The 20,520-nt window shown below is 40.3% G+C and overlaps 1 protein-coding gene across 1 annotated transcript; it reads left to right on the plus strand.

The window, feature by feature from the left end:
* Positions 1-416: 416 nt before the first annotated feature.
* On the plus strand, positions 417-20,520 carry LOC116946818 (uncharacterized). Its single transcript, XM_032961985.2, has 3 exons — positions 417-523; positions 17,471-19,378; positions 20,398-20,520. The coding sequence occupies exons 1-2, from the start codon at positions 417-419 to the stop codon at positions 19,362-19,364; spliced, it is 2,001 nt and encodes a 666-aa protein (XP_032817876.2). The 3' UTR covers positions 19,365-19,378; positions 20,398-20,520.

The raw sequence follows: 20,520 nt of genomic DNA on the forward strand, positions 1-20,520 counted from the left end.
GTACACCAGGCACCCCTCTGTATTCCTCAGCAGGGCGAGGGCCGGCAACTTCCAGGGTAGCTCATCCCAGTCGTACAGCAGCCGCCTGAAACTCATGACCCTGGCGGTGATGTCCACCAGACCCTGGCCGCCCTCGCCCACCGGCAGGCAGAGAACGCCCGGCCTGAACCAGTGCTTCCCATGCCAGACGAAGTGCGCGAGTGAGCGGTTGACTCTGGTGAGTAGCCAAGCAGGAGGCTGGAGGGCCTTGGTCTTGTGCCACAGCACGGATGCAGCCAGGGTCTTAGCGACGAGCACTCGGCCCCTGAAGAACATCGGCGGAGCGAGGAGAGGTAGAGGGACACGGAAAGGAACATAGAGGAGAGGTGAGGGCAGAGAGTAAAACAGTGTGAAACGGAGATGAAAGAGAGAGCAAAATGGAAAGAGGAGAGCAAGGCAAACAGCTAGCGGTGGAGGGAGAGGGCAAGAGAGATGGAGACAGGAAGAAGCAGATCGACGGGAGAGATGCGACGGGAGGGGGGATGTGAGTAGGATATAGTGGAGGGAAGGAGAGGTAGAAGTGGGGACGGAGGAAGAGAGAAACAGAAACAATGTCAGGCATATAGATATATTGCGATATACAGCACAGAGAAGGCAATGTGGAGAGAGGCAGGGCTCTATATAACTTGAATAGTCTTACTGGCTGGCTATTTAAGCTAATCTACTTTATCTAGTTTTATTTTACCAGGTAAGGCCATCTGAGCTAGAGAGCTATTTTTCAGGAGCGACCTGGCCACAAATGATAGCCCAATTAGAAGTGGCCTATCAAGTGAAAATGTATAGCATCCAAATACTCGAAACACATGTTTATAAATGCGGAGGGAAAAATCAAAGGACCCAGAGAAAAATCCACGTGACCACGGGGAGAACATGCAAACTCCAAATATACGGGTGTCAGAGTCAGGATCGAACACACTACCTCCTGTATATCAGGCGAGGTAGTTAACATCTTGCCCCCAGGGTACTCCATCTAGGGTGGATAAACGGACGGATGGACGGACGGATGAGCGAGCGGATGAGATGACAGCAACGTCCAAAGGTCGGGTGGGTTGCTCGTCTGTGATGAATAAATAAAAACTCCTGCAAATATGCTCAAAAATATTTTGGTGTAATTTATTTTAACAGTTAGGTTAATCTTTGGTCTGTTTAAATATTAAATTGTCTTTTTAGTGCAAACGCAAGGTCATCCTACACAGGCGTGGCACGGACTTAAGTCGCCATAAATGTCGTGCGTCACAGTGGAGTGCCATATATAAGTAAAAGAATTTCAATACACCACACAAATATCGTGGAGACCACCGAGCAGGAGAAGAGTGACCATTGGCACAAACTGTGAAGTGGAACATTTGAAAAGGGGAAAATATATAGTGTCTTGTGTGTTCATTCATTTTCAATTGACCACATCTGCCAAGAAATGAAGACTCAACTAACAATTGCTGTGCTCTTGATGACAGTTGCCGTCGTATCTGAGGCTGGCAGTAAGTCTCACCACCACTATACCTATATTTTGTGTTATAATTTACACTACAATACTCAGCAGCATACACTGCGAGGGCTCAGATTGCACTAAACGATGTATTGCTTATAGATGCCTCATTTACAAAACAGTTTTTCCATATTCCTCTCCTTTTTTACCTTTTTTGTTTAAATATATTTTCGAAACTATAAAGACAAATCGAAAACTGTACATTTTGAAGAGTATGATCAAAGAAAATAGCCATACAAAACATTTGAGATCTTAAATAAATAGCGAGGGGAATGGTTATAGGGAATGCTTGAAGCAGCATCTTTTCTTGATTAGGGATTTACGCAGGTATTGTGTACAGATATGCAGGTGTATGCAACTGCATATAAATGTTGAACTAAACAGGATGATTGAAATACATTATCTACAACTCCAGAAATTCACGTATAAACGAATTTAGTCACCTATTTCGCAAAAAGCATCAATCGTGGGAAAAGATTTCACTTTGTTGTATTGTCGCACCTACATTTTATGTATCCAAGTAAATACGCAGAGAGTAGAAATTGAAGGTTGCGTTGTGTTTTAGCGAGTTTTGAAGGTTTTGCAAAGCGTTGGTTTAGTGCTAAAACGTGTAAGCTCCTTGGACCAATGTCACGTTACCGTGGCCTTTATAAAAGTGGGAAAACACACGCAGCGGTCATTATTCCGGCAATTACCGGTGCAAAAGTTTATTGGCTTCATAAAAATAGACAGCGGGAAGGCAAAATTAAGGATATTTCACATTTCATGGAATCTACAATTACCCCTTTGCTTTCCTTCCTTTTCATGACCACGAAATTTGAGTGTGTTCCTATTTAAAAATGCACTCTGATATTATGCATTGCACTATCCTATAGGTTTCCGGAAAATTATGTTTTGTACCTTGGTATTACTCGACACTCTGGACAGATGTTCCATCTCAAGGGATTATACAGGGTTTTTTTTTACAGTTTTCTCCTATAAGATGGTAGTTGCGTTCCTGAAGAACACCGCATTATGGAAAAATAAATACTATGTAATATAGGACTAAAGCACAGTCCGCAAAAACACATGAGATGCGCACGCAGGCTGAAAAAAGACTGAGGTGCGTGGGTAGCATCTAGAAGCATCCAGCAGGATCCCAATGCCTTGTGTGATGCTATACGACCGCTTATTCCTACTCGCGCTGCGACGTAGTTCCATTCATTCAATCGCGTTATATCCAATTCACATCAGCGTTATAAAAATGTGTTCCAGAATACATTCATAGCGTTATATCCAATTCGCGTTATGAAAAGACGCGGCGTTATAGAAGAATATACTATCTTGATTTTAAACTTTCGTGATTGCAGGAATCCATACTCTTTGGTTCTTTCAGTAAAGTCACATAGTTATAAAATAAAACAAATCACTACGTTTCGGGCGCTTTGAAAGCATGCTTTCCCACCTGATGACGGATGCTTGTGTTGCGCCCGAAACATCATGATTTATTTTATGTTATACCTACGTGACTTTACCAAAAGAACCAAAGAGTATAGAAGAACAGACTGTTTGTAAATAAAATACATATGTTAAAATAAAATATGACTATAATCTGCGATAAACAATTTTAGTTTCTAATGGGATGATAAAATGGCACTATTCACACTTAGTATATTCTCTACCAATTAGGGCTGTATACTTTAATATCAGTGTGCAATCTGTTTAATTTCTGCAGTCATTCTTTAGGTATCTGGTTTATGCAAAAATTACCCCTGAAGATATTTGACCAAACATCCCAATCAAGACTCACTTAAAACTGTATTGCTTACAGTTAAGATCAATACATCATGCGTATCATTGTTTCCTACTGTGCGTAGTTTTTTGTGCTTCAAATCGTAGATGCATATTAACTTCACAAAAATAGATTTTCAGACCTCTTTCTCGAGACTGTGTTGCATTTTCCTTATAAACAACAAGGTATATTACTTGAGTAAATTAACTGAGCAAAGCGCTGGACTATATTCTCAGCTTTCTATTCCATTAAATTACTACAGTTTGGGAGGTACAGTGAGGGAAAACAAGTATTTGATCTCCTGCTGATTTTGTACGTTTGCCCACTGACAAAGAAATGATCAGTCTATAATTTTAATGGTAGGGTTATTTGAACAGTGAGAGACAGAATAACAACAAAAAAATCTAGAAAAACGCATGTCAAAAATGTTATAAATTGATTTGAATTTTAATGAGGGAAATAAGTATTTGACCCCTCTGCAAAACATGACTTAGTACTTGGTGGAAAAACCCTTGGTGGCAATCACAGAGGTCAGACGTTTATTGTAGTTGGCCACCAGGTTTGCACACATCTCAGGAGGGATTTTGTCCCACTCCTCTTTGCAGATCTTCTCCAAGTCATTAAGGTTTTGAGGCTGACGTTTGGCAACTCGAACCTTCAGCTCCCTCCACAGATTTTCTATGGGATTAAGGTCTGAAGACTGGCTAGGCCACCCCAGGACCTTAATGTGCTTCTTTTTGAGCCACTCCTTTGTTGCCTTGGCCGTGTGTTTTGGGTCATTGTCATGCTGGAATACCCATCCACGACCCATTTTCAATACCTGGCTGAGGGAAGGAGGTTCTCACCCAAGATTTGATGGTACATGGCCCCGCCCATCATCCCTTTGGCGCGGTGAAGTTGTCCTGTCCCCTTAGCAGAAAAACACCCCCAAAGCATAATGTTTCCACCTCCATGTTTGACGGTGAGGATGGTGTTCTTGGGGTAATAGGCAGCATTCCTCCTCCTCCAAACACGGCGAGTTGAGTTGATGCCAAAGAGCTCCATGTTGGTCTCATCTGACCACAACACTTTCACCCAGTTGTCCTCTGAATCATTCAGATGTTCATTGGCAAACTTCAGACGGGCATGTATATGTGCTTTCTTGAGCAGGGGGACCTTGCGGGCGCTGCAGGATTTCAGTCCTTCGAGGCGTTGTTTGTTACCAATTGTTTTCTTGGTGACTATGGTCCCAGCTGCCTTGAGATCATTGACAAGATCCTCCCGTGTAGTTCTGGGCTGATTCCTCACCGTTCTCATGACCATTGCAACTCCACGAGGTGAGATCTTGTATGAAGCCCCAGGCCGAGGGAGATTGACAGTTCTTTTGTGTTTCAAGCATTTGCGAATAATCGCACCAACTGTTGTCACCTTCTCACCAAGCTGCTTGGCAATGGTCTTGTAATCCATTCCAGCCTTGTGTAGGTCTACAATCTTGTCCCTGACATCCTTGGAGAGCTCTTTGGTCTTGGCCATGGTGGAGAGTTTGGAATCTGATTGATAGATTGATTGCTTCTGTTGACAGGTGTCTTTTATACAGGTAACAAGCTTAGATTATGGGCACACCCTTTAAGAGTGTGCTCCTAATCTCAGCTCGTTACCTGTATAAAAGACACCTGGGAGCCAGAAATCTTTCTGATTGAGAGGGGGTAAAATACTTATTTCCCTCATTAAAATGCAAATCGATTTATAACATTTTTGACATGTGTTTTTCTGGATTTTTTTGCTTTTATTCTGTCTCTCACTGTTCAAATAAACCTACCATTAAAATTATAGACTGATCATTTCTTTGTCAGTGGGCAAGCGTACAAAATCAGCAGGGGATCAAATACTTTTTTCCCTCACTGTATGTGCTTTGACAAACGCATTTGAACACCCTAGCGAAAGAGTGGCTGCTGCAAAGGCAGTAAGACATGCAAATGCTGTTGATTCATCACATCATGTGAGCGTGAAAAAGAAAGTTCCCATGGAACAATCAGTTGAGCTAGCAAATCACTCTCGAAATCACGCAACTTGATCGTCACCTGCTCTACATGCGAACATTTCTCTGTTTGCAGAGACGTCCGCATAAATAAAGAGATTGGTTGCATGCAACAAGGCTGCACAACTGATTGCTCAGGTGTGGACCCACATTAAATGTACTGAGTAGATCCGTGGGCGCAACGGCTATTGAACCTGGCGACCCAAGTTCAATTCTTGGCCACAGCTAACATAAGTGGCAAGTGATATCTGAAGGGGTTCCGGGCACCCCCTTTCCACCTTCGCCACCCTGCGCTGTCCAGAATGGTGAAATATGTTCATACAGCTTCCCATGAAAGCGGGAGCATGGGGTGGCTTTCATAAAGTCAGTGGACTGACAAAGGAGAAGGCAGTTTTTATATTTTAAAATTAAGTCTCCTGATGGTAAAAGGGACATTCACGACTTGGGATACGTTGTGTAAAATGATATCCTTATGAGTCATTAATTTAGCATGTGCGCTGGAGGCCAGAATTCGTCAAGTTGGAGCTCCCAGGATGTCTGTCACCTCTGATTGGATCATTTAGCTACCCCAGCGGGGGTGGAGGGGTGTACTGACGAGGGGCACGACATGGATGCTGATCCACAGCCCTCCTCTATATGATTATCGCTGCTCTATATCGGGAGTATAAAAGGTGATCTGGTTTTGTTTTAGCAAAATAAAAATTGCAATGGACAAAATGTCTGATATTTTTTTTACACACTTTTATTTAACCTGCCCTGTTGTCTGTTTATAGTCTTTCAAATCTATTATGCTTATGTATTCGGTTCTACGGAGCCTAACGGGCTGAAATGTTGTACACAGACTTCGTCTCGCGTGACAATTCAATATTTCATTTAAAGAACCGGTCCATGTCCCGCCGATCCTGGGCTTCTTCGTGTTTTTTACTTAATTTTTTATATATATGAGAATTATCCGGACACTAATGAACTATTATTATTGTCTGGATTGAGATCTTAGAATGAATATGTACATATACAAATGATTTTGACAATATTAAAATTAATTGTGTAAAAACACTTAAACTATAGGTTAAATAAATTTACAAGATACATTTGAAAGTTTTTTACAATTAAATTTTAATTAACTCTGTGGTTAAAATAATTTAGATGCAATTGATTTTATAGATATTGGAATTCAAAGCATTCATTCAATTATCGTTAAATCTTGATATTAAATTTGTATATGGATGAATACATAAATAAAAGGACCAATGCTACTTATATTTATTTGCTGGATTTCAACATTGCACAAGCTTACCGTATGAAAATGACCAGAATTTACGAGCAAGTCTTATTTAAGTAAATGACAATGAGACTAAAACTTAAACATAAAATAATAATGTCATACTATATTTTTAAAAAAGTATTTAATAAAAACGCTACAACTGTGTCCGCTCTCCCCCAACTAAATTGCCAATTGAAAATATTAACAATTTTCAAAAATGTCTCTGTTGGCAACAAATTTCTTTATTTTTCATTATATTTTTTTAATAACTATTAAAAATTTAATTTGAACAACTATTTTTAACTAAAATTAATTAGATTTTGATTTAAAGCTTTCGTGACTGCAGGTATTCATCTTCTTGGTTCTTTTGGTAAAGTCACGTAGAAGGGAAATAATAAAATAATAAAAATAAAACATAATAGAATAAAATTCTCACGACGTTTCGGCCACAACACAAGCAGCTGTTCTCAGGTGAAGAAACAGAGCTGTCGGAAAGACAGCGCTCCAATGAACACTGCTAAGCTTGGCAGCGTATTTTAAGCTGGGTGGGAGGAGCAGAGCGACTTGACAAAGGAGTTTACATATCAACAGAAGAATTTAGCATTGAAGTAGCTATATTTATGTGAGAGATTAGCAGGACGTTAAAGTCAGAAATTAGCATGTAACTGGGAGATTAGCATGATGTTAATGTGAGGAATTAGCATGTAACTGGTCACGGAAGTAGCTATGTTAAAGTCAGAGTTTACATATCAACAGAGGCATTTAGTATATTGATGCTAAAGAACTGCAACTACCCAACTATCATACAATAAACCGATGTGAAAGAACTAAATATAAACTACGTAAATATAATCAATGTACTCAATATATTCTCCACTAAGCTGAGCTACTAACAATAAGTCATTATACATTACACTTCTATGACATACCATACCCGGGCGTCTACAAACTAAGTTGCCTCTGTGGTAGCAGTTACATTGGAGAAACCAAACGACATGTCTCGGACCACATCCGTGAACATAAAGCAGACCTGAAACACGGTAGGACAAACACCTCAGCCGTGGCAGATCACTATCATAATTCAGTGGACTCACATGACATTGACATTTCCAAAACGGAGGTTCTCTGCAAGCTATCCGGCTACCATGAGAGATTCGTTCATGAGGCCATCCACATATATAAACAGAGAGACAATCTCAACCGAGAAGATGGATTCTGGCTGAGCAATCATTGGAAGGACGTGATACACCATTTCGGGTTTATCAACAAAAGACCGGATCCACACACCAAAAAGCTAGACGTTAACAAAGTCGTAATTAATCGCAGTAACAGTTCTATTTCCGATGGTCTGAAATCCGTTTGAGCTAAAGGGCTAAACTTTGCAGTCACACCTAAACACATACCAGTTAATTATATCATTGCCCAAGTAGACGTGGCTCTCAAGGGCCTGGGTCACATCGCTGCAGACGTAGCAAGATCTGAAATCGCTGCAACCCTCAAAAACGCTAAGATGCCAGCTAGGAACCTCAGCAAAGATGAACGTTTTGAATTATATAAATTAAAAAAGAGGGATGACATTATCATCCTCTCAGCCGACAAGGGCAATGCCACGGTAATCATGGATAAAATAGAATATAACAACAAAATTCAAGAATTACTCAACGATGGCAGCTCTACAAAAATAAAAAGAGATCCCACCAACAGCCTCGTCATACAAACCAACAAAATCATTTCTGATTCAACCGCATTAATTGATCAAACCAAACAGTTCTCGTTGAAACCTTCTGCTGCCAGGCCACCAAGATTATACGGCTTACCAAAAATACATAAAGTAGATACACCCTTCGTCCCATCGTCTCTACTATCAACTCCCCCACCTACAAACTGGCTCGTTTTCTGTCTGAAATCCTGCGGCCTTTCACTGCAAAAACCATCTCTGCGGTACAAAATTCTACTCACCTGATATCGACAATCACGGGTATTTTCCTGTCACCAGACGACCTGCTTGTCAGTTTTGATGTAGTTTCCTTATTCACCAAAGTTTATGTACCTGACACCATCGCAATCATTGAAGACTTGGTTCATCAAGGACTAAACACTGAGGTACCCCCCCTAGTGAGACACTTGGAATGGAACTTTCTACAAACAAACTGAGGGCACCCCAATGGGCTCCCCCCTATCTCCGGTTGTAGCCAACATTTTCATGGAGAAATTTGAGACTGACGCCATCCAGACTGCCACTATGCGCCCAACCTTATGGAAGAGGTACGTGGATAACACTTTTGTCATCTGGCCACATGGCCGGCCTGCTCTAGACAAATTCCTCGACCACATCAATTCCATACACCCAGCCATCAGATTTACCATTGAAGTCGAAAAAGATGGCAAGCTACCTTTTTTGGATGTCCTGATAAAAAAGAGACCTGATGGTTCAATGAGCCACTCTGTCTACAGGAAAGCTACCCATACAGATGCTTACCTGAAACCGGATTCCCACCAACCATCCATCCCAGAAGAATTCCCTCATCAAGACTCTGCACCATAGAGCCCAATGCATATCCGACCAGGAACACATAGCCAGTGAATTCAAGCACGTACACCAAGCTCTTAATGGTTACTCCGACTACACAATCCGCAAAGCTATCACTCCAACCATGAAGAAGGACCCTCTTGAGGAGCCTTTCAAAACCATCACTTTACCCTACATTGTGGGGATCACAAAAAAGATCTCCAAAATCTTGAATAAACACAAGATCCAGGTCCGATTCAACACATTACATAAAATCCGTGATCTGGTTCCGTCTGTAAAAGATGTGATTCCGGACATACAGTACCTTGGCGTCTACAAACTAAGTTGCCTCTGTGGTAGAAGTTACATTGGAGAAACCAAATGACATGTCTTGGACCACATTCGTGAACACAAAGCAGACCTAAAACACGGTAGGACCAACACCTCGGCCGTGGCAGATCACTGTTATAATTCAGTAGGCTCACATGACATTGACTTCTCCAAGACAGACGTTATTTGCAAGCCATCTGGCTACCATGAAAGATTCGTTCATGAGGCTATCCACATATACAAACACAGAGACAATTTCAACCGAGAAGATGGATTCTGGCTTAGCAATCATTGGAAGGATTTGATAAACCATTTCGGGTCTTAATTGATTGTTCACGCTTACAGTGGCTTTCAGACCGCATCCATTATTTTCGTCTCCCCCTTCCTCTTTTCCAAACATAGATGGACTCGTCCATCTGAATAACTGCCAAATCGCTCTCCGTAGAGCTAACGTTAAAAAAACCGCCACTTTTTTCAAAATTTCTTGCTGTGGTTTTCACACCTGATGATGATTGCTTGTGTTGCAGTCGAAACGTCGTGAGAAATTTATTGTTTTATATTTTTATTAATTTATTGTTTCCCTTCTACGTGACTTTACCGAAAGAACCAAGAATATGATATTGATGTAGTTTATATTTTTATTTTTATCGATTCAGTATATGGTAGTCATTATATTGTGTAATGTATACCCAGTTAAAATATGAATTACTGCAGTCACAAAAGCTTTAAATCAAAAATATACCCAGTTACTTAATGTTAATAGCTCAAGTTAGAGGAGAATATATTGAGTACATTGATTATATTGATGTTAGTTTATATTTAGTTCTTTCACATCGGTTTATTGTATGATAGTTGGGTAGTAGCAGTTCTTTAGCGTTAATATAATAAATGCCTCTGTTGATATGTAAACTCTGACTTTAACATAGGCACTTCCGTGACCAGTTACATGCTAATTACTAACATTAACATCATGCTAATCTCCCAGTTACATGCTAATTTCTCACCTTAACATCCTGCTAATCTCTTAGTACCTTTCAGTGTAATGTTTAATATAATTTATTTGGTAATATATAGTATCGTAATTGTATAGTCACTATACAGCAGTGTGGTATACAGTAAGGTTTGTAAAATAATACACAGTGTAATATTACAAGTCTAATATTATTATAATCTAAGGTATACTGTAGGGTAGTGTATAGCAACGCAGTGTATAATTCAATGTTGGGGTCTGTCTATGGCAGTTTATAATGAAAAGATTAGTTGGAGGCATATTATAATATTTTTTGCGACATAGAAGTGTAATGTATAATGACTTATTGTTAGTAACTCAGCTTAGTGGAGAATATATTGAGTACATTGATTATATTTACGTAGTTTATATTTAGTTCTTTCACATCGGTTTATTGTATGATAGTTGGGTAGTTGCAGTTCTTTAGCGTCAATATACTAAATGTCTCTGTTGATATGTAAACTCTGAATTTAACATAGCTACTTCCGTGACCACTTACATGCTAATTCCTCACATTAACATCATGCTAATCTCCCAGTTACATGCTAATATCTGACTTTAACATCCTGCTAATCTCTCGCATTAATATAGCTATTTCAATGCTAAATTCTTCAGTTGATATGTAAACTCCTTTGTCAAGTCGCTCTGCTCCTCCCACCTGGCTTAAAATACGCTGCCAAGCTTAGCAGTGGTCATTGGAGCGCTGTCTTTCCGACAGCTCTGTTTCTTCACCTGAGGACGGCTGCTTGTGTTGTGGCCGAAACGTCGTGAGAATTTTATTCTATCATGTTTCATTTTATTATTTTATTATTTCCCTTCTACGTGACTTTACCAAAAGAACCAAGAAGATGAATACCTGCAGTCACGAAAGCTTTAAATCTAAATCTAATTAATTTTCGTAAAAAATAGTTGTTTAAAATTAAATTTTAATGGTTATTTAAAAATGATAATGAAAAATAAAGAAATTGGTTGCCAACAGAGACATTTTTGAAAATTGTTAATATTTTCAATTGGCAATTTAGTTGGGGGAGAGCAGAGACAGTTGTTCCGTTTTTATTAAATACTTTTTTTAAATATGGTATGACATTATTATTTTATGTTTAAGTTTTAGTCTCATTGTCATTTACTTAAATAAGACTTGCTCGTAAATTCTGGTAATTTTCATACGGTAAGCTTGTGCAATGTTGAAATCCAGCAAAGAAATAAAAGTAGCATTGGTCCTTTTATATATGTATTCATCCATATCCAAATTTAATATCAGATTTAACGGTAATTGAATGAATGCTTTGAAATCCAATATCTATAAAATCAATTGCATCTAAATTATTTTGACCACAGATTTAATTAACATTTATTTGTAAAACACTTTCAAATGTATCTTCTAAATTTATTTAACCTATAGTTTAAGTGTTTTTACACAATGAATTTTAATCTTGTCAAAATAATTTGTATATGTACATATTCATTCAAGATCTCAATCCAGACTAATAATAGTTCATTATTGTCCGGATAATTCTCATATATATAAAAATTAAGTTAAAAACACGAAGAGGCCCAGGATCGGCGGGACATGGACCGGTTCTTCAAATGAAATATTGATTTGTCACGCGAGACGAAGTCTGTGTACAACATTTCAGCCCGTTAGGCTCCGTAGAACCGAATACATAAGCATAATAGATTTGAAAGACTATAAACAGACAACAGGGCAGGTTAAATAAAAGAAGAAAAATTATTTAGGTCTAAAAATTTGTATCAATGCAGCACATGAATTTTTTATTAATTTATGGGGTCAAAAGAATGTATTTTCCACGTTCGAGTGCAAATAAAAGTGTGTGTGCATTGAAACACTAGTTCTTTTTTACCTAATTGATTTTGTTTTACCACGTGACCAATGCTGGGTCTTTGCATCATTGCCATCACCACCACAACCGCGCAAATTTCCTCACGGTTCAATTATTTCTCCCACATTATTCCAGCAAATTGAGACGTTAAACTAAATTATTTGGTGATACTGCGTTGGCAGTTGTGCACAAAGCACACGTAACAGGCGCTTTGAAGAAGGGCCTTTGCCACAAACGTCGCCTGCTATCCAATTTCCCTTTTAAGGCGGTAGTGTTATTGAAAAATGTTTTTTTCTCTTTCACAGAAGGTGTTAATAGTAACATCAGTACTGATTAAAAGTTGGCCCAAGGCAAATTTACAATTATTATTTTTAAAAAAAACCTGTGCACATCAACTGTGAATGTTATGGAAATCATAACATACACAAATAATGCAGCAACCCTATGTGTATTACATGTTAAAAGTATTTAACAATGCCTTGTTGATGAGTGTGTTTTAGCTGAGCATGCAATTCGAAGAAACGTCTTCATGTGAAATTGACTCAGTGACGCACACACGAGTTGCAAGTGCGGCCAATAGGACGATTTTACTGTGCCTGTGTAAGGGGAATCGTAAAATTTTCGGCATTGACATTCACACAATCAGACAGGCATCTCTATGAGTGCAAAGGTGATGAGAAGAAGAATAAAGCTAAACCTGCAAATGACTGAAAAAGGTTAATATTTGAGGTTTTTATTGTCACCCTTAGACTTTACGATGACAGATAGTGTGGTAAATTGTGTGGGTGAATGATAACCGTCATAGCAGAGAGGGCTTTAAAAAAAAGACTTTTCTTGTAGCTTTAGCGCAAGATTAAAGTTGTATGTTGTGTAAAGAAGAGCGCTCCATGCAATATGGACAAAACTCAAATACATTAGGCATACTATCCCATTGCTTCGGATAGATAAACTGAAGATTAGTTAAAGAACAAGGGGCAAAGCCCCGATAGCCTGTGCCGTAGCAAGGGCAGAAACGGCAAGGGGGCGTTACTGAATGTGAAGACACATTTTTGAAAAGGAAGCAAAGCAGTAGCGACTCGTAAATCAAACATTTGGTGGGAGAGTGTTGGCACCGCAGCAATAGCAGTGGGAGGGAAGGTGGGAGGACAGGTAAGGACATTTATAAATCACAACCTTAAACCAGGTTCTCAAGTGCAGCGGGTTGATGTCTGATCACCAATGGTTTGCAAGCAGAGTTGAATCCAGGCACATGCCGTGTTTTACAACGAATGTGTAATGTGGCACTTCAATTTTATACATGGCACCACAGGCACTCTGAACTTCCATTTTTTGTGCACGTATAAAGGCAATTTAACCAATTTTCCGTGTAAAATTATCCTTGACAAACAAAACAGGCTTTCAATTTGGTGCCCTTGTGGGTCCCGTTCACCACTGAAACTCGGAACGCGTAAGCGGCTCAGCATTAATTTTATTTAGCGAGGCATAGTGCCGTTGTTTTTAAAGACATTGTTACTCACAGCAGAGAACTGTAGCGACACGACAGCACTCTATGATAGCTCGCGCCAAACTGCGCCACACGCCCTCCCGCATGGCCTTGTGGGAGCCTCGGCACTGATAAAGTTATTTTATTTTAGTTTTTCTTTCAATTCTATTTTTACACTGATGACGAACAAGAAAGGGTTAATAAGAGCTAAGGCTCCTTGGGATAATGTCATTAATCCCATATAATAATGAGCTTTTATGGTTATAAGTGAACATCTTTGCATTTATTGCCTTAAGCCCAAATAAATTGATAACACAGTTGGGTGGTGCACATACAAACTTTACTTTATGAGTTTCTCAGAATATAATTTTAGCAATTAAGCCACTGACAGTTAAATACCATACAGCCATAAGTTTGTGGGAAATGGCCTTGTACAACAGGGTTAAATATTGGTAGATTTTGTTGTAAAAAAGTAATTCTTAGATCTTGTGGCTTTCAATGCGTGTTCCAAAAGAGGTCCATGATACTTATTCTGTGTTACCGGATTATGGCACAATTCCCACGACTTGAAAGTATCTGGTCTCTGGCCTGAAATCTGGCACCTGAACATTCAGTACATTTACACTTACACATCTGATTAGCACGGTTGGCTACATGCGGTGCAAAACAAGTTCAACATACATGCATGACTACATGCCACTCGATCTACATGCCACTCGGCCTACATGCCACTTGGTCTAAATGCCACTCACTCTAGTATGGTAAATTGTGTGGGTGAATGATTACCGTCATAGCAGAGAGGGCTTATAAAAATACTTTCCTTGCAGCTTTAGCGCAAGATTAAAGTTGTATGTCGTGTAAAGGAGAGCGCTCCATGCAATATGGGCAAAACTCAAATATATTAGGCATATTTTCCCATTGCTTCGGATAGATAAACTGAAGATTAGTTAAAGAACATGGGACGGAGCACTGATAGCCTGTGCTGTAGCAAGGGCAGAAACGGCAAGGGGACGTTACTGTATATGAAGACACATTTTTGAAAAGGAAGCAAAGCAGTAGCGACTGGTAACTCAAACATTTGGTGGGAGAGTGTTAGCACCGCAACCATAGCAGTGGGAAGGAAGGTGGGAAGGCAGGTAAGGACATTTATAAATCACAACCTTAAACCAGGTTCTCAAGTGCAACGGGTTGATATCTGGTCACCAATGGTTTACAAGCAGAGTTTAATCTAGGGACATGCCGAATGTGTAATGTGGCACTTTAATTTAATACATGGCAGCACAGGCACTCTGAACATCCAATTCATGCGCACGTATAAAGGTGTAGTTCAATAGCACCGGCTGCTGGACAGCAGCGGCAACTGTGCGGACAGATGTGTACTATAGTACACACGCCGGTGAACGTGTGCTCGGGTGTGTTGGCAGAGCAGAGGAACTGGGGCAAGGGTCACGAACGACCCTATCTGGAATCCCCTGGAACCCGCTACTGGGTACGAGAAGGGAGGCATGGCCAGGGCGGAGTTAGGCCACGCTGGGAGGATAAAAGGAGCCGAGAGCGGTAGCTCGAGGCTGCCGGTTCTGGGATTGGATTCGTCTCATTGTTGCTTACACTTACACCTCCGATTAGCACGGTTGGCTACATGCGGTGCAAAATAAGTTAAACATATATACATTTCTACATGCCACTCGGTCTACATGCCACTCACTCTACATACTGGTTGGTACATTATACATGTCACACAGTCTACATGATAACCTTCAGCCCTGTCCAGTCTGCATAGCAAGCTATCCACTCCACTGAGACCATGGTCGTTGCTTGTATCAACAACCTCTGGGCAGCTTACAATTCTGAATTGGCGGTAGCACTGGTCAGACTGGACATTTTTGCTGCTCTTACCACCATCAATCCATTGGCTTTTCTAGCATCATCAAACATGAACAAGATATATCCGGCGTCATTCCGTCTTTGATCGGCATCCCACACATAGCAATCTCAAGTTGCTGGGTATTGCATTCAACAAACACCTCACCTTCGAATCACATATCAACGAGTTCATATGATCATACACTCGCCACACCCAAGGTGTATGCCACATCAGAAATTGCATAGAATACTGCGTCGCAACACCATAGCATGTAGCCCAGTTGCCACATGCCTTGACTATTGCAACTCTCTGCTGTAAATGATGGCCTCAGAAAACGTCTCCAGCGTCTACAGAACATGATTGCTGGAGTCATTTGCCTGGCCCCACCTCTCGTGAGCTCTTCAAACCTTTCGAAGGAGCTGTACAGGTTACCACTCTATTAGAGAGTCCAGTTCAACGTTGCCAGACCATCATTAATTCTACGCTCATCTGGTATGGACATGCTGCTGTGTGAAACAGACTCGACTTAGGGCAGCAGAACGGAGATTTTCGTTGGTAGCAATGGTGGTCTGGAATGGTCTGCGACTGAAGTCTGCTCAGCCGTAACAATCAGTGCTTTTAAGATTAGACTAAAAACACGTATTTTCTCTTCTTCTTTGCTTAAATTAGTTTAATTTTCTCAGTGCCATTCGTGCTTCCGTCTCAGCTTTGTGTTGCATAAATCTTGGATTGTGGCATCAATCATTCAATCCACTCTGTCTACATGTCACTATTTTTTATATTTCGATTTAAAGCTTTCGTGACTGCAATGATTCATCTTCTTTGGTTCTTTCGGTAAAGTCACGTAGAATGAGAATAAAATAATAAATTGATAAAATAAAATAACACAATAATATTCTCACGACGTTTCGGCCACAACACAAGCGGCCTTGTGTGTTGTGGCCGAAACGTCGTGAGAATATTATTGTGTTATTTTATTTTATCAATTTATTATTTTATGCTCATTCTACGTGACTTTACCGAAAGAACCAAAGAAGATGTCACTCATTCCCAATGCCACTCAGTCTGCATGTCACTCCGTCAACATGCCACTCAGCCTACCCAAAATAATAATTATAGGGGAAACACATACTAATTAACTGACTACTAACACATTACAACTAATTACTAATCTAAAACTCATTACTAATCATAACAATTGACTGATTATTTACTTATAGAATAATTACAATACCCCCCCCCCCACCTCAAATCACTGCACCTGAATGAGTTAAATGATGACGTCACCCTGCTGCTCTATGTAAGACCGGAAGCAAGTGAGGGCTTCACTATTCTAGCAAATTGCCCGATGATGGGGGATGTAATAACCAGCGAAACGTCGTATACAAACATTGTAAATGTTGTCGATTCACTCTTCAACACACCAGTGGGCTAAAGTAGTGAACTATTTTGTCAACGTGACACTTTTTTACTGATTGGCCGTGTCTGATGGTGGAGGGTTACAACACATTTATAAATAACGCGATCTAACCCAAAAACTGTATTATGAAAGATAAAACACTCAAACGTCTGAAGAGATAGCCTGAAAATCCATTTTCTGTACTGTCTTGTCCTGGCAATCTTGAAACCCAGTGGGTTTGACATTTTTCACAAAACTGTGTAATACACCAAACTCATTGCATAAAACATTCCATAGTGTCTCTAATTTGTATTTGTTCATTGTGTTTTTCCATGTTTATTCAGACACGTTTTAGGTTTTATTCAGTTTTCTTTGTCTTTGCCCTCATTTCTCATTTATTGGTCATGTTGAATTTTCACTTTGATGTAAAATTATTGTTATTGTATTTTTTTTAACAGATACAACATTATCACCAGGATTACCAACAACAGCCTCAACATCACAAGACTTAAACGTCTCAACATCACAAGGCCCAACAGTCTCAACATCACAAGGCCAAACAGCCTCAACATCACAAGGTCCAATAGTCTCAACATCACAAGGTCCAATAGTCTCAACATCACAAGGCTCAACAGTCTCAACATCAGAAGGCCCAACAGGTTCAACATCACAAGGCTCAACAGTCTCAACATCACAAGGCCCAACATTCTCAACATCACAAGGCTCAACAGTCTCAACATCCCTCGGCTCAACAGTCTCAACATCCCTCGGCTCAACAGTCTCAACAACATCAGAAGGCCCAACAGGTTCAACATCACAAGGCTCAACAGTCTCAACATCACAAGGCCCAACATTCTCAACATCACAAGGCTCAACAGTCTCAACATCAGAAGGCCCAACAGGTTCAACATCACAAGGCTCAACAGTCTCAACATCACAAGGCCCAACATTCTCAACATCACAAGGCTCAACAGTCTCAACATCCCTCGGCTCAACAGTCTCAACATCCCTCGGCTCAACAGTCTCAACATCAGAAGGCCCAACAGGTTCAACATCACAAGGCTCAACAGTCTCAACATCACAAGGCCCAACATTCTCAACATCACAAGGCTCAACAGTCTCAACATCACAAGGTCCAACAGTCTCAACATCACAAGACTCAAATGTCTCAACATCACAAGGCCCAACAGTCTCAACATCACAAGGTCCAATAGTCTCAACAGTCTCAACATCACAAGGCCCAATAGTCTCAACATCACAAGGCCCAACAGTCTCGATATCACAAGGTCCAACAGTCTCAACATCACAAGGCTCAACAGTCTCAACATCACAAGGCCCAATAGTCTCAACATCACAAGGTCCAATAGTCTCAACAGTCTCAACATCACAAGGCCCAACAGTCTCAACATCACAAAGTCCAATAGTCTCAACATCACACGGCTCAACATTCTCAACATCACAAGGCCCAAAAGTCTCAACATCACACGGCTCAACATTCTCAACATCACAAGGCTCAACATTCTCAACATCACAAAGCCCAACAGTCTCAACATCACAAGGACCAACAATCTCAACATCACAAGGCTCAACATTCTCAACATCCCAAGGCTCAACAGTCTCAACATCACAAGGTCCAACAGTCTCAATATCACAAGGCCCAACAGTCTCAACATCACAAGGTCCAACATTCTCAACATCACAAGGCTCAACAGTCTCAATATCACAAGGCCCAACAGTCTCAACATCACAAGGTCCAACAGCCTCAACATCACAAGGTCCAATAGTCTCAACATCACAAGGCTCAAAAGTCTCAACATCACAAGGCCCAACAGTCTCAACATCACAAGGCCCAACAATCTCAACATCACAAGGCTCAACATTCTCAACATCCCAAGGCTCAACAGTCTCAACATCACAAGGTCCAACAGTCTCAATATCACAAGGCCCAACAGTCTCAACATCACAAGGTCCAACATTCTCAACATCACAAGGCTCAACATTCTCGACATCACAAGGTCCAACAGTCTCAATATCACAAGGCCCAACAGTCTCAACATCACAAGGTCCAACATTCTCAACATCACAAGGCTCAACATTCTCGACATCACAAGGTCCAACATTCTCGACATCACAAGGTCCAACAGTCTCAACATCACAAGGTCCAACATTCTCAACATCACAAGGCTCAACATTCTCAACATCCCAAGGCTCAACAATCTCAACAACCCAAGGCTCAACAGTCTCAACATCCCAAGGCTCAACCATCTCAACATCACAAGATCCAACAGTCTCAACATCACTAGGACCATCACATGGGAGTACCAATCAAGTTTCTTCAACAAAACCACCTGAAACAACATTCCCAGGTATGGCAGCAATACAATACAGCACAGTATACTTCTTAACAGCAATCTAATTAGCAGCACTTTTAAGCATTTCATAATCCATTTTCAAACCTGAAGATTATCTCATAAAGTGAATGTGATTGAAAAAAAATGATCATGTACCTTTTTGTATGGCTAAGGTGGCAATTCAAGAGCCAGGCAAACATGTGTGCAAATAAAAAAGAACATACAACATGCTCGCTAAAGAAGTGTCTTGAACAGAAAGTCATAGCAGGAATCCCACCTTACTTTGCCTGTAAACATGACATCACCATTCTTGCACACATTCTGTACACAGCTTTTGCGATAGCCACCAACTCAACAAGAGCCGAGATTGTGGCATTCTTTTTATCATCTAGGCAGAAAAAGCACAACAGAGGCGTGCTGTTCAGACACCTCTACCGAGATGTCTGAACAGCATGGAAGCATAGGCCAACTAACCCCCTAGGGGGGCCCTCTATATTTCTCCTGGAGGCCCTTCCGCCAGCCCTAGCCTGAACAAGAAATTGCAGGGCTGCACCTTTCCCGAATATACTGCTCTAAAAGGGAATTGCAGGCACTATTCAAATGTAGGCTTTCAACAAAGACGCAAACCCAACGTAACCGATCTCGAGAATCATAAAAGTATTTAAAATTCCCACTGATCGTAATTTGATGTTTTCTAAACATGTTGCATTGTAGTACGTATTGTAAATATGGTATAGGTTTATATTCCATTTCTCAGGGCACCCTAGGTATTTGTGAAGTTTTCTTTCTTAAAGAAAGAATGACTTTGAAAGATTAATGGCAAGATTTGTTTTTCAAAACAGAGATGTTTTAAATACTTCAGGAAGTAACTGTAGTACATCAGCTTGGGGTATTTCCTCTTACTGGGCTGTATAAAATTCCCATCTGTTGCAATAAGCACACATGGAAAATAAATATACTACAACTGTGGATAAGTACAATGTAATTTTTATACCTAATGTGCATAATCACATCGTGTTTTCTTGTTTTACCAGTGACATGTCCGAACATAGAATGTGTAAATGGAGGAACGGCGGATTGTAACACTGGTCAGTGCAAATGTTCAAATCAATTTAGTGGCTCAACATGTGAGGTTTACCAGAATGCATTTCCAGCTG

This window comes from Petromyzon marinus, chromosome 28, assembly GCF_048934315.1.
Source record: "Petromyzon marinus isolate PM22_M1 ecotype Great Lakes invasive population chromosome 28, UKy_Petmar_22M1.pri1.0, whole genome shotgun sequence".
NCBI classification, from domain to species: domain Eukaryota; kingdom Metazoa; phylum Chordata; class Hyperoartia; order Petromyzontiformes; family Petromyzontidae; genus Petromyzon; species Petromyzon marinus.

What these genes read in the sequence shown, in the direction of transcription:
- LOC116946818 (XM_032961985.2), top strand. Translation starts at nt 417, where the DNA reads ATGGAAAGAGGAGAGCAAGGCAAACAGCTAGCGGTGGAGGGAGAGGGC. An exon ending in GATGCGACGGGAGGGGGGAT is followed by an intron (nt 524 to 17,470) that starts GTGAGTAGGATA and finishes TTTTTTTAACAG; the next exon opens with ATACAACATTATCACCAGGA.